The 17,600-nt window shown below is 43.6% G+C and overlaps 1 protein-coding gene across 1 annotated transcript in view; it reads left to right on the top strand.

Annotated features, from left to right (window-relative positions):
- PAXIP1 (PAX interacting protein 1) overlaps positions 1–17,600 on the top strand; it is a 136,341-nt gene that overhangs the window by 49,667 nt on the left and 69,074 nt on the right. The window contains exons 8-9 of the mRNA XM_030198453.1: positions 5,262–5,356; positions 15,451–15,546. Coding sequence (XP_030054313.1) covers positions 5,262–5,356; positions 15,451–15,546 — 191 coding nt within the window. The remainder of the gene's footprint in view (positions 1–5,261; positions 5,357–15,450; positions 15,547–17,600) is intronic.

Here is a 17,600-nt window from a genome sequence, read left to right as displayed (position 1 = left end):
CCATCCTCCCAGGTATCCTGGAGGGGCTGCTGCGCCAGTCTCTACCGGCACCGGGGGTGCTTGTGCCCTCGGCGCTGTTGATGGAAGCGCAGGCTGGCTCTGGCCCTGAGATGCGGCCCTCGACACCGGTACCATTTGCGGCGCCGGTCTCGACCGCCACTCAGGTGGATTCCCCGTTGACGTCGATGGAGGGAAGCTTCGTCCCCACCGGCGCGGGAGTCCACCTCTCGGCACCATCATCGAGGACATGGTTCCTCGGGGTCGAGACGGGCCCGGTTGCGGACTGAGATCAGAGCTCATGTCTGACACCGAGGAGGAGGCTTCGTGGGGGGAGGAGGAGGATCCCAGATATTTCTTCTCCGAGGAGTCTGCTGGTCTTTGCTCCGACCCCACACCTTCACCGGAGAGGAAGCTCTCGCCTCCAGAGAGCCTCTCCTTTGACTCTTTTGTCCGGAACATGTCTGTGAGCATTCCCTTCCCAGTGGTCACCGTGGATGAGCCGAGGGCTGAGATGCTCGAGGTCCTCGATTATCCATCACCACCTAGAGAGTCTTCCACGGTACCGTTGCAAAATGTCCTGAAGAAGACACTGCTTCAGAACTGGTTGAAGCCCTTATCTAATCCCACCATCCCCAAGAAAGCAGAGTCCTAATATAGAGTCCACACAGACCTGGAGTTGATGCGGCCCCAGTTGCCACATGACTCAGCAGTCGTGGACTCTGCTCTCAAGAGGGCCAAGAGTTCGAGGGAGTCTCGCACTCTGGACTCGTTTGGGAGGAAGGCCTATCATTCTTCCGTGCTCGTGACCAAGATCCAATCATACCAGCTCTACATGAGCATCCACATGCGGAACAATGTGCGGCAACTGGCGGACCTGTTTGACAAGCTCCCGCCGGAGCAGGCCACAGGCCCTTTCAGGAGGTGGTCAGGCAGCTGAAGGCGTGTCGCAAATTCCTGTCCAGGGGTATTTATGACACTTGTGATGTTGCATCCAGAGCCACTGCCCAGGGTATACTGATGCGCAGGCTCTCATGGGTGTGTGCCTCTGACCTGGACAACCGGACCCAACAACGGCTGGCAGATGTCCCTTGCCGGGGGGATAATATTTTTGGCAAGAAGGTCGAGCAGCTGGTTGAGCAGCTCCACCAGCGGGAAACCGCTATCGACAATCTCTCCCACCGGGCACCTTCAGCATCCACCTCCACAGGTGGATGTTTTTCCCGGGCCCGGCGGTCTGCACCCTATGCCTACACCAAGCGTAGGTACAACCAGCCGGCCCGAGGCCTTCTCAGGCACAGGGCCAGCCCCAGCGCGCTTGTTCCCGTCAACAGCGTGTGACCAAGCAGACCCCTGCAGCTCCACAGCAAAAGCAGGGGGCGGGCTTTTGACTGGATCCATGGGAGCATAGCCGCCATAAACGTGCCCGTGCCGGATGGCCTGCCGGTCGGGGGGAGGTTGAAAGTTTTTCACCAAAGGTGGCCTCTCATAACCTCCGACCAGTGGGTTCTCCAAATAGTGCGGTGCGGCTCTGATCCTTTCCCACCCTGCGGCCTTGATGTGTCCGGAGGGGAGCGACTTCTCCTAAAGGACCTTGTGTTCCATTAGAGACTGCTGGTACAGGGGATTCCCCTTTATTTTCTCCAGCCTTTGGTTTCCTTTACCAAAATCACTGTTGAGTCAGAAACTGTTTGCATGTAGCTGGGGCAGTGGCACAAATTTTTCTCAAACTGCCCCCACTATGCAAGGGGATCCAAAGGAAGAACAGAACTACTTTAAGCTGTTTCTATATCTTCTGAATCTGAACAGGATCTCTTCTGCTCTGGGACCCTTAATTTGACTAAGGGTTTGTTCCCGAGAAATAATAAAGTAGAGATGGCGCTGATAGAGACTTGAGGGCTATGTCCTTGATACAGCTCGCATTAGAGCGAAACATGCATGTCGAGCAATTAAGTCCCTGGGTCTGACATATTGAGATAAGTAAAAAATTTAAAATTTGAAAATTGTAACTACATAGAAAATTATAAAATCGGGTGAGCCAATGAGGAAGTTGGTGCCAAACTACATCCAAGACATGCGTCCTTGAAATTACTGCATTCTGTCTGTCTAGACTTATAAATGTCAGCTTTTTGAAATCGTTGTTTACATATGTAAATGTTGCTATTAAATGTATACCCCCTAGAGTTTTTTTTTGCTGTCTTAGTAACTGCTTGGAATTTCAATGTGAAATTTTACAGCTTTATTTGTTGTTACTATCTATTTGTATGTGCTGAGTCAAAAACACTGCAAAGTTACAGACTTTTTTTTTTTAATTAAGAAAGAACAAAAACATACAATGCAATGAAACCCCTCACTACTGCTAAGCAAGACGTACTGTGATTCTTCAGAAGTTACAGACTTCTTAGCCTGCCCACCCAGTTAATTTTCACACATTCAGAAATACTTGTACTGTAAAACTACCATTATTTGAAAAGAAAAAAAAAAAAAAGGGCGGTGGGTACCAGCTAACTGTTAAATGATGTCAGTGACATAGCAGTGTTGGAGAAACCTATCACAAGCTGCACCCAAAGCCACAAACAGTTGCCAAACTCAAGGAAGCGCTGCAGATGATCTGGGACAGCCTGCCATAGGGACCAATTGCCAAAGCTGTTAAGGACTTCCCAAAGCAATTGAAAGCCTGTGTTAAAGATGGGGGTGGACACTGAGCATTCACAGTGACTGTGAAATTCTGTCACATTGTTAATTGTATTATTTGAATGGTATTATTTTGTTGTATTGTAGCTCAAACATTTTTGTCATGCAAAAATTGCTAGGTAGTAACTCTAAAATGTCAGTAACATCAACATAGCTTAAGATAGTTAAATGTTTTTTTTAATAGTAGTTATATGTAAGTATGATGACTGAATAGGTACATAAAATTTCTTTTTGAAATTCAAAGAGGTCCTGAGAAAAGGGCAAAAAACTCTAGGGTTTTTTTTTTTTTTGTTTTTTTTTAAAGTTTTGCCTCACCCGGTAATTTATTTTGAAGCCTCTTATTTGTCCCAAAATTTTAAGATCCAGGAGCAATGACTGTCTCTATACACTTAGGTTTAGTTTAGACACATCACATAAATTAGTAATTATAATATATACTGGTGATCATAGTATTGTCAAGCCAGGGTTGCTGTTTTGGAAGATGGTGGTAATATCAAGTTTCAAGTATAAATAAGAGCTTGATAATACCGCCTATAGCTAGCACTTTCTAAGTGGTGTACAAAATTTAGATCCTTAGAAAAGTGATCAACTTCTACTTTCATCTGTTTGGTTGGCCTACATCCCTTTCCAACTTTTTCAGTGGCCTTTGACTTCTTTGTAGTGGATTTTTCCTTGGTAGGTGAAGAAAGAAAAAAAAACTCCATTGCAATATAGGAAAAGGATAACAAATTAAGAAGAAATAAACTCTCTCTCAACTGCCCATCCATCCATCCATGTCCAAGCAACTCTCCTTTCTCTCAACTGCCCGCCCATCCATCCATTCATCCATGTCCAGTAACTCTCCTCTCTCTCAACTGCCCATCCATCCATCTATGTCCAGCAACTCTCCTCTCTCTCAACTGCCCATCTATCCATCCACGTCCAGCAACTCTCCTCTCTCTCAACTGCTCATCCATCCATCCATGTCCAGCAACTCTCCTCTCTCTCAACTGCCCATCTATCCATCCACGTCCAGCAACTCTCCTCTCTCTCAACTGCCCATCCATCCATCCATGTCCAGCAACTCTCCTCTCTCTCAACTGCCCATCCATCCCTCTATGTCCAGCAACTCACTCAACTGCCCATCCATCCATCCATGTCCAGCAAATCTCCTTTCTCTCAACTGCCCATCCATCCATTTCCAGCAAATCTCCTCTCTCTCAACTGCCCAACCATCCATCCATCCATGTCCAGCAAATCTCCTATCTCTCAACTGCCCTCCCCTCCATCCATCCATGTCCAGCAAATCTCATCTCTCAACTGCCCTCCCCTTCATCCATCCATGTCCAGCAATTTGCCCCAGCCCCCCTCCCCCACCTGCCTGCCCTCTTCTCCCGCAACACCCCCTTTTTATTCCTGCCGCCTAACGTTTATATCTTTTATTTTACCTCAATAAAATAAAATAAAAGATTTAAATGCAGGGTGGCAGGAACAAAAAGAGGGCTGTCGGGGAGCTGAGGGCGAGCAGCCGGGGATGGAACTGTGAGCTGCTTGTGGTGCCCTCCAGAGGTCGGTGCCCCCCTGCCATGCTTACTGCGCTTACCGGGTTGCGCCAGCCCTGCTCCTATCTGGGTCGAAGAAGATGATAGTTTTGGTTAATATAACTGACCAACAATGCTTATCTTTTATCATGGTTTCAGGTTGTACAGAATGTATAAACCATGCAGATTCCTGCTATTGGGGTATTTGGCAATATTACATAACATGATTATGGTGAAGCATTTTCTCTTTAGTCATATGTTCAGACATTTGGATTTTAAATTTAATCACTTTTCAAATCTAAGCTTAAAGCTGGTTACAATTAGATATGGTATATAGGTTGATATCTTCACTAAAGGAGATGGGGTTGGAGGGAATGGAAGAGACTAAAATGAATTTTTAGTACCTGAGTAAAGAGAGTATTCTCAGGCTCTGAGATTTGAGCTTATCAGTTCAAACTAAAGCATGCCTTATAAGAAGGAGGGAGTGGAGCAATCAAGGTTCATGGGGTGGAGAAGGCTGGGGCTGAATTGGATGTGTTGCTCAGGTAATATGAATATTTACAAATGGATTCTGTAGTCCAGAATTAGAGAGAACTGCAAAACCTAGAGACTTTGTTTCAGATCCCACAATCATAAATCTCTTTGACCTTTGAACACATCATTTAACCTTCCTGAACAGCAGCAGTCAAAAAAAAATTAAATGATGAATGGACATTTCATAAGAATGAAGGTGGCTTAATGTGACCTCTGTTTTTAGAGTATTTAACAGCTTGCCTATACAGATAATGAATAATACAAATAAATCTACATTTTACTTTTGAATAATGCTTGTTGAAAAGACAGTAATGCAAAGGCTATTGAATGATCAGGAAACAGTCTCCATCCATGAACTTTTAACCTTTTACTGTTTAGAATCTTGATTATATGTCTTTTAGATGGTAAAATTTGAAACCTACTCCATTATGCAATATCATAGATGCTAACACTGCAGAGAGATATTTACATATTTGTATTCTGTACTTTAACATGGAAAATGTTGTTTTATTTTAGTTCCAGAAGAATGCTTTTTATTGGGCTGTGTGTTTGCAATTGCTGATTATCCGGAGCAAATGGCTGATAAACAGTTGCTAGCAAACTGGAAACGGGTAAGATTCTACTGTACGGAGATAATAAGCTGCACATTAAGTCTTGATCAGTAGTATATTTGTTCAGTGTAAGTCTCAGGGCCCCCATTTGGAGAAAGCATTAAATTGCACACATTTACATGTGAATTTGCATAATTGGGTCATTGACCTCTGAAGCTTATTACAGGCTTGGGATTACGTCAGTAGTGCTTTGGGGCTCTTTTACTAAGCTGTGGTAAGCACTTCGGGGTCCTTTTGCAAAGGCACGTTGAAAAATAGCTTGCGGTACTGTAGGTGCGGGTTTTGGGCGTGTGCAGATCCATTTTTCAGCACGCCTGCAAAAAATGTCTCTTTTTTTCTTTTTTTTTTTGCCAAAAATGGGCGTGTGGCAAAATCAAAATTGCTTAGCGTCCATTTTAGATCTGAGACCTTACCGCAGGCCATAGACCTAGCGGTAAAGAATTTAGGCGGTAATGACCTATGTGTGTCAGATGCCACTTAGCGCTTGTCCGCTACGAGCGCTAGAAAATAACAAATATTTTTCAGATGCGTGTAGCGGATGAGCAACAAAATTGAAATTACCGCAAGTGCCACATGGTAACTGGGCGGTAACTAATATGGCGTTAGTTGGGCGCGTAGGCGCCTACCCAGCTTAGTAAAAGGGGCCCTTAATGCAGCAAAAATAGCTTAACATGGGAAGTGCTAAAGTGTTCTGCGTTAGTTTTGGTATCTCTGTGTGGAAAGCACTTGGTAATTATTTTTTGTAATTTCTTTTCTTTGGAGGGGCACATTGGGGGTGGAAAATGGGCATGCATTAATCAGCTAGTGTATCTACATTACCACTGTGCTAACTAGTTTGTGCATCTATAATGTGGGAGCCCTTAGTGCCTACTAAATAGGATAGTAAGTATTCCCATGGTAGTATTTTTTTTAAATGGCCATGGGCTAATGTTAACCTTATGCCTGCAGTGTCCTCACATGTGAGGTTGTGAAGATGAAAACAGTGACAGAATTCAAGAATGCATGGGATAAACACAGAGGATCACTATATAGAAAAAGGATGGAATTCAATTAAAGCAAAAATTAAATTACTTCATAACCAGAGTGAGCTTTGACTGCAGCTTTCAGAGGTTGGAAAGTAAGACCAATGCCAGATAGACTTCTGTGGTCTGGATCCTGTAAATGGCAAAAACAGATCAGGATCAGGGCTGGAGTGGGCTTCAACGGCAACCCTAGTAGTTGGGAAATAGGAACGGTGCTCATCAGACTTCTACAGTCTGTGCCCCAAAATTGGCAGGGAGAGACAGAGATTAAGTATACCAGTGTTTAATCATGAAGAAGTGGAACTTGTGCAGAGTGCCATATTCAATTCTACTACTACTACTTGACATTTCTAAAGCGCTACTAGGGTTACGCAGCGCTGTACAATTTAACATAGAAGGACAGTCCCTGCTCAAAGGAGTTTACAATATAAAGGACAAATGTACAGTCAGTCAAATAGGGGCAGTCTAGATTTCCTGAAAGCAACATTGAACAGGTGGGCTTTGAGCAAGGATTTGAAGATGGGTAGGGAGGGGGCTTGGCGTAAGGGCTCAGGAAGTTTATTCCAAGCATAGGGTGAGGCGAGGCAGAATGAGCGGAGCCTGGAGTTGGCGGTGGTGGAGAAGGGTACTGAGAGGAGGGATTTGTCCTGTGAGCAGAGGTTACGGGCGGGAACGTAAGGGGAAATGAGGGTAGAGAGGTAATGAGGGGCTGCAGACTGAGTTGCCACCTTGTTGGGCAGGCTGGATGGACCGTGAAGGTTTTTATCTGTCAACAGTTACTATATTACTGTTAGCACAAGGACAAAAATGGAACAAATAGGAAAAAGCATTTTTTGACATCCATGCTAGAAATTAACTTAATGCGTGGGAAGGGCCCACGTAAGGGTACGCTAAGCCTATTTGTTAGTGTAGCTTAGTAAAAGAGGCCTTTGTATTTTGGAGAAGGGATGCTCCTTTCTCATTAATAATTAGTTTGTGGCCTCTAAAATTTTTTTTTTATTTGTTTTTTTGAAATGGTTTTGCTTATAGTGAGACAGTGACAAATAGAACAGGGTCCCTTGTTTTGCTTGTTTTAAATTATAAAGCTAGGGGTCGATATGCAAAGTGATTTAACATGGTATGAGAGGCTTCTTGCCAGTTAAATTGTCTGTCTGGTTCATGTGGTGATACTCAGGCAGCACTTAACGAGAGAGTGCCGCTGATTGCCAGTTCTGACTGTTACGACACTCTCCTCTTGTGCTGGGGCAGACCTGGAAGTTTTCTGGTCAATGCCGATGACTCGTCTTATTAGCTAAACAAACTGCAGCAAAGTAAAAAATGAGGGTTCAGTCAAATTATCATGGTGCTAACCTTTTTAGAAGAACATTTTTGTCTATAAAGGAGGAGATCAATTTATTTGTCCAAAAGGGTAGGTCAATTGGCACAGTAGTGACAGAATTCCCTAGTAGTCAAGACCATATTTTATAGTTTTGTCATTTATTCTCCATTTAACATTTATTTCATCATATATTTACCAAAAACAACTGGATGTTTACATTTACATTATTTTTTAACATGCAAACATGCAAATCTGCGTGTGCAGATTGCAAAATTACCATGAGATGCCTCAGTGCATCCTGTGGTAACCCTTTTAAGCTGCGGTAAGCATGCAGTAGTGCTTACCGATCTTAGTAAAAGGACCCCAAAGTACTTTAAAGATGAGTCAGTGCAATGCCATGAGCATTTGATTGGTCCTACTTTTTTTTACTTATACTGTGTTCTCTCTAATACCGTGCAGTCTCGATTATCCAGCCTTCACTGATCCAACTATCCGGCAAATCCAACACCCCCAGTGACATCACACGGCTTCTCCTTCCATTTTCTGAACCTTTACTTTTCCTACCATTGTGAGCCAGGACCCTGCTTTTACTTCCTTTGTTTCTGCATTGTTTTAGGGATTACCATTGTTTTTCGTAATATCAAAGTAAAAAATAAAGGGATCATTTTACTAAGTTGCATTAAGCAGAAATGCGTGCCTAAAGCAGCAAAACAAAAAAAAGTGTAATGTGGGACATGCTAATGCGTTCCGTGTTAGTTTTGGGATGTGCACTTGCTAACTGTGTGATGATTATATTTTGACAGATGTGTCAGGGTTGGAGAGTGGGCACATCCGCGCTAACCAGTTAGCACATCTACATTACAGAATGCTAACTGGTTAGTGCATAACATGGGAGCCATTACCATCTACAAAATAGGTGGCGGTAAGTGCTCCTGTGATTTTTTTTATAAAAATGGTCGCTCACTAATGGCAATAATAAAATGATAGATAATCAGGGTTTTTTTGTGCCTTCGGTAACAGTAGTAAGAAGACTCCTTCTAGTTTAGAGCAGTTCGCATGTACAGGAGACTGGTTATAACCAGGAACTACAGTGACACAGAAATTTAAAAGATTTTCATAAATTTCAATAAAAATTATAAAGCATTAAATTATGTAGTATGTAAAACTTATTTCCTAAATAAGAACATTTCCATATTTTGACAAAATTCCAAATAGGTAATAGAAGATCTTAATATGGTTGAAAGATCTTTTCCTAATCTCACAGTCTGAAAAACTAACTGGCATTCAACAATTTTTAGCCATGTAATACCTTTGAGAGATACTAACATTCCTTTTACTGATCGTCAAAATGATCAAGAAAGTATGAAGGTACTAAGCCATATAAAACCTTATTTAGAAAGCTTGACAACTTAAATAAAATTCTCACATTAACCGGCAACCAATGCAGCAAGACATAAAATTGAGGTAATCTGTCAAATTTTTTCAAAGAAAAAATTAAACAAATTGCCATGTTTTGAGTAGTTTGGAGTTTTTTGAGTAACTGTTTAGACTTCCCCAGATAATACAACATTCTCCGAGGACAAGCAGGCTGCTTGTTATCACATGTGGGTTGACGTTCACGTCTGCACAGGAATCAGCATTTTGCAACCAAAATAAAGTTTTGCTAGAGTTTTCTAGCGCGCATGCGCGGACGACTTCTCGCCCGTAGCGTGAACGTGCTACTTCAGCTTTTTCTTGTTCGTGGCGGAGAGACAGCGTTTCTACACTGCTCTTCGTTTTTGGACCAGGAGAAAGAGTCTTGACGACGAGTTAGCTAACTTTTCTTTTTCCCTCATTTTATTAAAAAAACAAAACAATTCTCCACGTATTTTTCTAGGTTTTAGGGCATAAGGTTTCTTTCTTTTTCGACGTGGCCGATTTTCAGGCCGCACGACCGGGTTCTTCTCTTTCTTTGTGCCCCTTTTTTTCTTTTCAAGGCACAATTGCGTTGTTTGATTTCGCCGAAGCCGTTTTCCTTTCCATGTCATTGAAGACACTCTGCAGCTTCAAGCGTTGTACACAGTGCAGCCGGACTATCTCAGGTACTGATACCCACGCCTGGTGTATCCAGTACCGTGGGCCCGACCATAGCCCAGCCACTTGTAGTCTGTGTCTTCGTATGAAGAAACGGACTCAAGCGTCTCGAGAAGCCCCACAAGAAAAACTTTTTGGGGCTCAGTCCAGTCCTTCGACATCGGTACCGAGATCGGCGACGTCAACATCGACGTCGGGAAGAAAGGTAATGGCTGCTGGGAGAAGTGAAGTGTCGAGTGGGTCTCCACCTGCCTCAAGGCCTCCTATTATGCAGGCTCCCTGGCCCTGAGGAGCTGTGAAGATTCCACGTCCTCCTCATCAGTACCGAGGAGTCTCGATGACGGGCTTCGAGCAAAGGTGAAGAAGCATCATCATCGTTCTCCAACACACGGTACCGGGAGCTTCGGGGCATCGAGAGAGTCGGCACCCGAGATGTCGGCGCTGAGAGAATCGTTCCCCCTTTATACAGAAGGTGCTGATGCATCGGTCTCCTAGCAGCCCAGTACCTGCTCCTGAGCCTCCACGGATTTTGACACACCTGTCCCACCGACCCCGCAGCCTTCTCCGATGGTGGCTCTTGACGAGCTCATCCGGGCTTTGTTTCTAGAACTTCTGGAGATACTGCTACAACAGTCAGCTTTGGTGTCGGGGGTGCTTGTGCCTTCTTGACCTGCTGCTGCAGCGGTGTCTGGCCCTTTGCCTGTGGTGAGGTCCCCGACCACGATGCCACCTGCCACCCAGGTTGACTCCACTTTGACATCGTTGGAGGGAGCTTCGCCGTAGTTGGACCAGGCATCAACCTCTTGTCATTGCCATAAAGGATATCATTCCTCGGCGTTGAGGCAGGTCCAGTGTTGAAGCACCTTAACTCAGGTTTTATTCGACACTGAGCAGGGGCATTCGTGGGAGTCAGATGAGGATCCCAGATACTTCTCTTCTGATGAGTCCTTTGGAATTCCCTCTGATCCTTCCCCTCCGCTAGAAAGGAGGCTGTTTCCACTGGAGAGTCTGTCCTTTTCCTCTTTTGTCTGGGAAATGGCTACGGCTATTCCTTTCCTTGTGGAGGCGGAGGATGAACCCAGGACTGAGATGCTCGAGGTCTTGGATTATTCTTCTCCACCTAAAGAGGCTGTGACCGTTCCTCTGTATAAGGTACTGAAGGAAGTCCTTATGCGAAATTGGTCAGCCCCTCTGTCTGGCCCCGTGGTCCCGAAGAAAGCTGAATCCCAGTATTGGATCCACGATGAACCTGGGTTGATGAGGTCTCAATTACCCCACAATTCCATGGTGGTGGATTCCACCCTCAAGAGAGCCCAGAGTACTAGAGATTATGCTTCGGTGCCCCCAGGCAGAGAAGCTAGGACTCTTGATTCTTTTGGGAGGAAGATCTAGGCCGCTATGCTTGCTGCCAAGATCCAGTCATACCAGCTCTTCACGAACGTACACTTGCGAGACTCGATACGTCAACTGTCGAGCTTGGTTGATGCACTCCCTACGGAGCTGTCCGAGCCTTTTCGCCAGGTAGTCAGGCAGCAGAAGGCGTGTCACAAGTTACTGGCCAGGGGTACTTTTGACACTTTTGACGTGACATCCAGGATCGCTGCTCAAGGTATAGTGATGCTGCGTTTCTCTGACCTGGATTATTCTGTCCACCAGCAGATGGCGGATGTTCCTTGCTGGGAGGACAATCTTTTTGGTGAAAAAGTAGAGGATCTAGTTGATCAAATCAAGAAGCATAATGATGCTATGGATTCTCTCTCCTGGGCGCCTTCTGCTACTGCCTCCTCATCTAGGAGGTTTTTTGGCGGGAGGAGGAGTGCCCCCTATACCTATTCTAGGCGTAGGTACACTCCTGCTTCTCAGCAGCCTGTCCAGGCTCAGCCCCAGCACGCTTATTCTTGTCAACAGCGTGCGACTAAGTCCCATTCTGCTCCCCAGCAAAAGCAAGGGATGGGCTTTTGACTGGCTCCAGTTCAGCATAGCCTCAGTAAAAGTGTCCGTACCGGACGACTTGCCGGTAGGGGGGAGGTTGATGTTTTTTCACCAAAGGTGGCCTCTCATAACCTCCGACTGGTGGGTTCTTCAAATAGTCCGGTTAGGATACACCCTCACTCTGGAATCCAAACCACTAAATTGCCCACCAGAAGCTCATTCTTACAATTCCCAGCACAAGCAGGTACTTGCAGAGGAACTCTCCGCCCTTCTAAAGGCCAGTGCGGTCGAGCCCATTCCACCATGGGAAGAAGGGCTGGGAGGTACTTCCTTGTGCAAAAGAAAACAGGGGGGATGTGTCCCATCCTAGACCTAAGGAGCCTGAACAAATTTTTAGTTCGAGAAAAGTTCAGAATGGTTTCCCTGGGTACCCTTCTTCCCATGATTCAAGAGAACGATTGACTGTGCTCTCTGGACTTAAAGGATGCTTACACACATATCCCGATACTTCCAGCTCACAGGAAGTATCTGCGATTTCGGCTGGGAACTCAGCACTTTCAGTACTGTGTACTGCCCTTTGGTCTAGCATCTGCGCCCAGGGTGTTCACAAAGTGCCTGGTGGTAGTTGCAGCGTCGCTACGCAGACTGGGAGTGCATGTGTTCCCTTATCTCGACGATTGGCTGGTGAAGAGCACCTCGAAGGCAGGCACTCAGCAGTCCATGCGTATGACTATTCAGGTGCTGGAACTTCTGGGGTTCGTGATAAATTATTCCAAGTCCCATCTCACCCCAGTTCAGAAATTGGAATTCATTGGAGATCTGTTGAACACAAAGACATCTTGTGCTTATCTTCCCGAGGCAAGGGCGGTCAGCCTCCTGCCCCTAGTGTCCTCAGTACAAGCGTCTCAACAGATCACAGCTCAGCAGATGTTGAGACTTCTGGGGCACATGGCCTCCACAGTTCATGTAACTCCCATGGCACGCCTGCACATGAGATCAGCTCAATGGACCCTTGCCTCCCAGTGGTATCAACCTGTGGGAGATCTGGAGGATTTGATCCAATTGTCCACTGACTTCCGGAATTCTCTACATTGGTGGACGATTCGGACCAATTTGACCTTGGGACGTCCATTCCAAATTCCTCAGCCACAAAAAGTGCTGACGATGGATGCATCCCTCCCAGGGTGGAGAGCTCATGTGGATGGGCTTCACACTCAAGGAGCTTGGTCCTTTCAGGAAAAAGGTCTTCAGATCAATCTCCTGGAATTGCGAGCGATCTGGAACGCTCTAAGGGCTTTCAGAGACCGGCTGTCCAACCGAATCATATTGATTTAGACAGACAATTAGGTTGCCATGTATTACACCAACAAGCAGGGGGGGCACCGAATCTCGCCGTCTGTGTCTGGAAGCCGTCCAGATGTGGCTTTGGGCGTGCCGTCACGGCATGTTTCTGCAAGCCTCTTATCTGGCAGGCGTAAACAACACTATATATAACAGGAAGAACAATACAGAAAAACCAAGTTGATCAACCTGTAACTTACTATAAACTTGGATACTCACTTTATCTTTTTTGCTTATGCATTTATTCAAATATGTTAATGTGTTATAAAATGTGCTCAGACCATAACCATTCAAGCCATGATATCCCCAAGGGTGGTAGTATCACAGATGGAACCATCATCGCACATTTAATGTCCCCCTCCAAAATATGTATGTACATACACCAAAGTCAACTCGAGAATATTCACCACACATGTATGTATAGCTAAATCCTATATAGTAAATTGCATATATATTGCGCTAAGCTGAATGTAAAGCTACATGTGCTGCATCTAAATATAGCTAAATACACAGAACTACTTTGCAGTATTGAACATTTCTAAATAAACACGTGGTGTTAAATAAAATATTAAGGAGATATGCAATGATAGGTAACAACCAAATAATACATACATGTGTGGTGAATATTCTCGAGTTGACTTTGGTGTATGTACATACATATTTTGGAGGGGGACATTACATGTCCGATGATGGTTCCATCTTTGATGCAAGGCTGAAACGTGGTCATCAGTCCACACATTCATATCTCACTACTGCCTTCAGCAGGATACCCGACGCAACAGTCGGTTTGGGCAGTCAGTGCTTCAGAATCTGTTCGGGGTTTAGAATCCAACTCCACCCCCCTAGACCCATTTTTGTTCTGTTCCAGGCTGCACTCTCAGTTAGTTTTTTATGGTTTCAGGTCAGTCTATGTTGTGTCCTCGCTGTTGCGAGGCCCAATTGACCAATGTTCATTGTTTTGAGTGAACCTGGGTGCTAGGGATACTACCCCACATGTGAGAACAAGCAGCCTGCTTGTCCTCGGAGAAAGCGAAGATACTTACCTGTAGCAGGTATTCTCCGAGGACAGCAGGCTGATTGTTCTCACAAACCCGCCCATCTACCCTTTGGAGTTGTTTCTTTGCTTCTATGCTTTTTGATTAAACTGAAGTAGCACGTTCACGCTATGGGCGGGAAGTCGTCCGTTGGTGCAAGCGGTTTTTGCGCTAGAAGACTCTAGCAAAACTTTGTTTATTTTGCTGGCAAAATGCCAATTCCTGGGCCGACGTGGACGTCAACCCACATGTGAGAACAATCAGCCTGCTGTCCTTGGAGAATACCTGCTACAAGTAAGTATCTTCGCTTTACAGTAATCCAGTTGGCGCAAAATGATTTGTACCAATATTTTAAACTGATCTTCTGTAAAATATTTGCATATCACTCGTAATTCTAAAAAGGAAAGACGTTTTCCTAAGAGTTTACTGGTAATTCTAATGTTAGCTTACAGATGAATTCCTAAAATTTTAATGCAAGGTGATAATGTATATTCTTTCTGTTGAAGCATTAATATTGAGCATATCGAAGCTGATGGATTTGCAAAGCATATAAACTGTTTTATCTTAGTTTAGTTTCAGTTTGTATTTAAACATTCAGTCTTTTATTAAATCGAATCCCTTTTGTACCTTAGACAACTCCAATTCTGACCAACCACTAGTAGGAATTAGAATAGAAATATCATCTGCATAGATGTAAGTTATATACTCATTTTTCTCTAATTCAGATCCCAGTGAGTGTATGTCTAAACATGAATTTGATATTCAAAACAAAATTTTAACATTTGGATTGATCCTATAATTATAGAGTAATAATTCCTTTTAGTTTTTAACAATAACTTATAGCTATGAATTGCATCTCTCCATTTAATCTTATTCACAACTTATCTATCCTTTTGCCAAGACCATTCCAGGCATCAACAAAGTCTGCTTCAGTCTAATTAAATCTCCATCAAACCATTTATTATCTCTTCTACCTCTTAGCCTTAGTTCACAGGAATGACCCACGTAAGAGTGCATTAAAGCCATTTGTTACCACAGCTTAGTAAAAGTCCTTACGTTTAGTATGACAGAAGATATAAATGTGTTGAAAGTGGGAACTAATTTTTGCATATGATGATTTAGGGACTGGAACTCTGTCCAGTGTTAAAAATGCTTCCTTCATACCATTCTTTTTGGAAATTAAAATATTTTAGTTTCGTATTCATTACTAGCATATGGACCTATATTGCACACTTGGTTTTTTTTTAGCTTCCTTGATCCATATAAAATTGCTAATTTAGAATAGGAAGAACACGTTTACCTAAATGGTGAAATTCATGTTCTGCAGTGTAATAATTGCAGGCGCACACTATCTGATTTCCTTTCCTTTCCTAGATTATCCAAGCACATGGTGGCACAGTGGATCCTACACTCACCAGCAGATGCACACATCTTCTATGTGAAAGTCAAGTCAGTAGTATGTATGCACAGGTAAGCAACGTGACATTCATAGCTTTGGACAGTGTACTAATGCACATCCATCAACTTTTTCCTGGAGTTATATGGGAAAATGGGTTGTCAGAACAAGATTTCTTTGCTGGATTTAGACTTTATGTGCATTAGATACAGGATATCAATATTCTAGAACTATTGGGGAATTTTAATATATAGCTTGTAGATCACCTTTTTGATAAAGTAGGTATCTTTTGGGGGCCTTTTTACTAAAGGGTTGCCACATGGCAACCCAGAACTACCTCTGGCCCAACGCGGCCTCCAAAGGTAGTTCTGCCTCGAGCATGCGCCATTTCTGGCGCTACGGAAAATAATTCCATAATTTCTAGCATGGCAGTAATTGGTGCCTGGTTACCGTGAGAGCCCTTCCTGCTACCTCAATGGGTGGCACTAAGTCCTCCTCCCCACATGGCCATGCGGTAAGTATAATCTTGCCGCATGGCCCTTTTTACCGCAGCTTGGTAAAAGGACCCCTTAGTTTCTGTGATTGGGAAAGTACTTATTTCCAGTAATATGCTGCCATTTTTATGAGATCCTTGGGTAAGACATTTTGAGGTGAGCTTTCAAAAGGTTTAACTGGACAGTTTTAGGAGATAGCTGGTTAAACCTAAGTGGTTAAAAGTGTTCACATGTAAATATATGATCAATCTCCCAGAGAATATTAAAGCACACAGAAAATTTCTTCTAAAAACAAAAAAGCCTATACTGGTGTCATTGCTTAGCATGGAGCACTGATTAACACAGTCCATGAGTCCTGATGCAGCTCCGGCGAAATACTGGCCATCATTGGCCGTGGGCTTTAATGTATGCCATTTTCTGAAATTGAGTGAAGAGGGCTGCAAGACACAAGTTAAGTACTTGGTTTTGATTCTTTTGTGCCTTTAATGTAAATAGCGATGGGAAGTTTTTATGCCAGTGATGAAGAGATTCATTTAGATCCTAAATCAGTTTTGGAGCTCCATTGAGGCTTTTTCCTCCCATTTGCTTTTTTTGTTTAGAAGAAATGTTCTGTGTGCTTTAATCTCTGGAGGATTGATTCTGTATTTACATGTTCATGTTGTGGATTCCCCACCCCCTTGGAAATTTTGTAATAAAAAGTTTCACATTCTCACTGGCTAAATTTAATTGATTACACAAGATGAATATTGTTTTGATTTATATTCTGCCTTAAAAGAACCTAAGTGGAGTACAATAAATTTAACTGATTAAAAAGGAGTATGGTCAAAGATGTAGAGGTTAAAGGATGAAGTTTATTTGGCTAGCACTGATTTTCAGTGGTAACACACGAAGAGATCCTTGTTTACAAAAGTGCATAAGCAGTTCATGTTAACACATGAAAATAGGGTAACACAAACCGCGTTAAGGCATTTTTCAGTAATTTTTTTTATTTTTTAATTTTTTTGTTACATTTGTACCCTGCGCTTTCCCACTCATGGCAGGCTCAATGCGGGGGGCAATGGAGGGTTAAGTGACTTGCCCAGAGTCACAAGGAGCTGCCTGTGCCGGGAATCGAACTCAGTTCCTCAGTTCCCCAGGACCAAAGTCCACCACCCTAACCACTAGGCCACTCCTCCACTAATTTGCCTGTTATTGTGCATTAATGAATTTCTCAGAATTATTTAGCAGTGTGTGGTATGCAACTTGTACGTTGTTCTACATCATTTCCTCAGGAGAAGTGTGATATTTTAGTACTGGTAGAGTGTGAATTGATTAGGTTGAATGTGTATGTATGTATGTGTATATAAAATATAATCAGCCAGGGTAAGCTGTATAGGATTCAATACTTAGAGAATTTTTCTATAATATTTTGTCAGTAAATAAAGTTGAATAAGAAAACAGTTTTTGTAGTTTTTTTTTGGGGGAGGTATACATATTCATTAGGGATATTCTGAAAACCTGACCTGTTGGCAGCCTTCAAGGATTGCAAGTAAAGACCAGGCCCTAATCTCAAAAACTACCCCTCCTTTACTCCCACAGTTGCCACAGTACCCCCAAACTGCCCCCACCCTCCTACACACCTGCATTCACAAGCA

The sequence above is a fragment of the Microcaecilia unicolor genome, chromosome 1, assembly GCF_901765095.1.
Source record: "Microcaecilia unicolor chromosome 1, aMicUni1.1, whole genome shotgun sequence".
NCBI lineage: Eukaryota > Metazoa > Chordata > Amphibia > Gymnophiona > Siphonopidae > Microcaecilia > Microcaecilia unicolor.
Note: the sequence above shows the minus strand (reverse complement) of the source record. Positions and strands in the feature narration are given on the sequence as shown.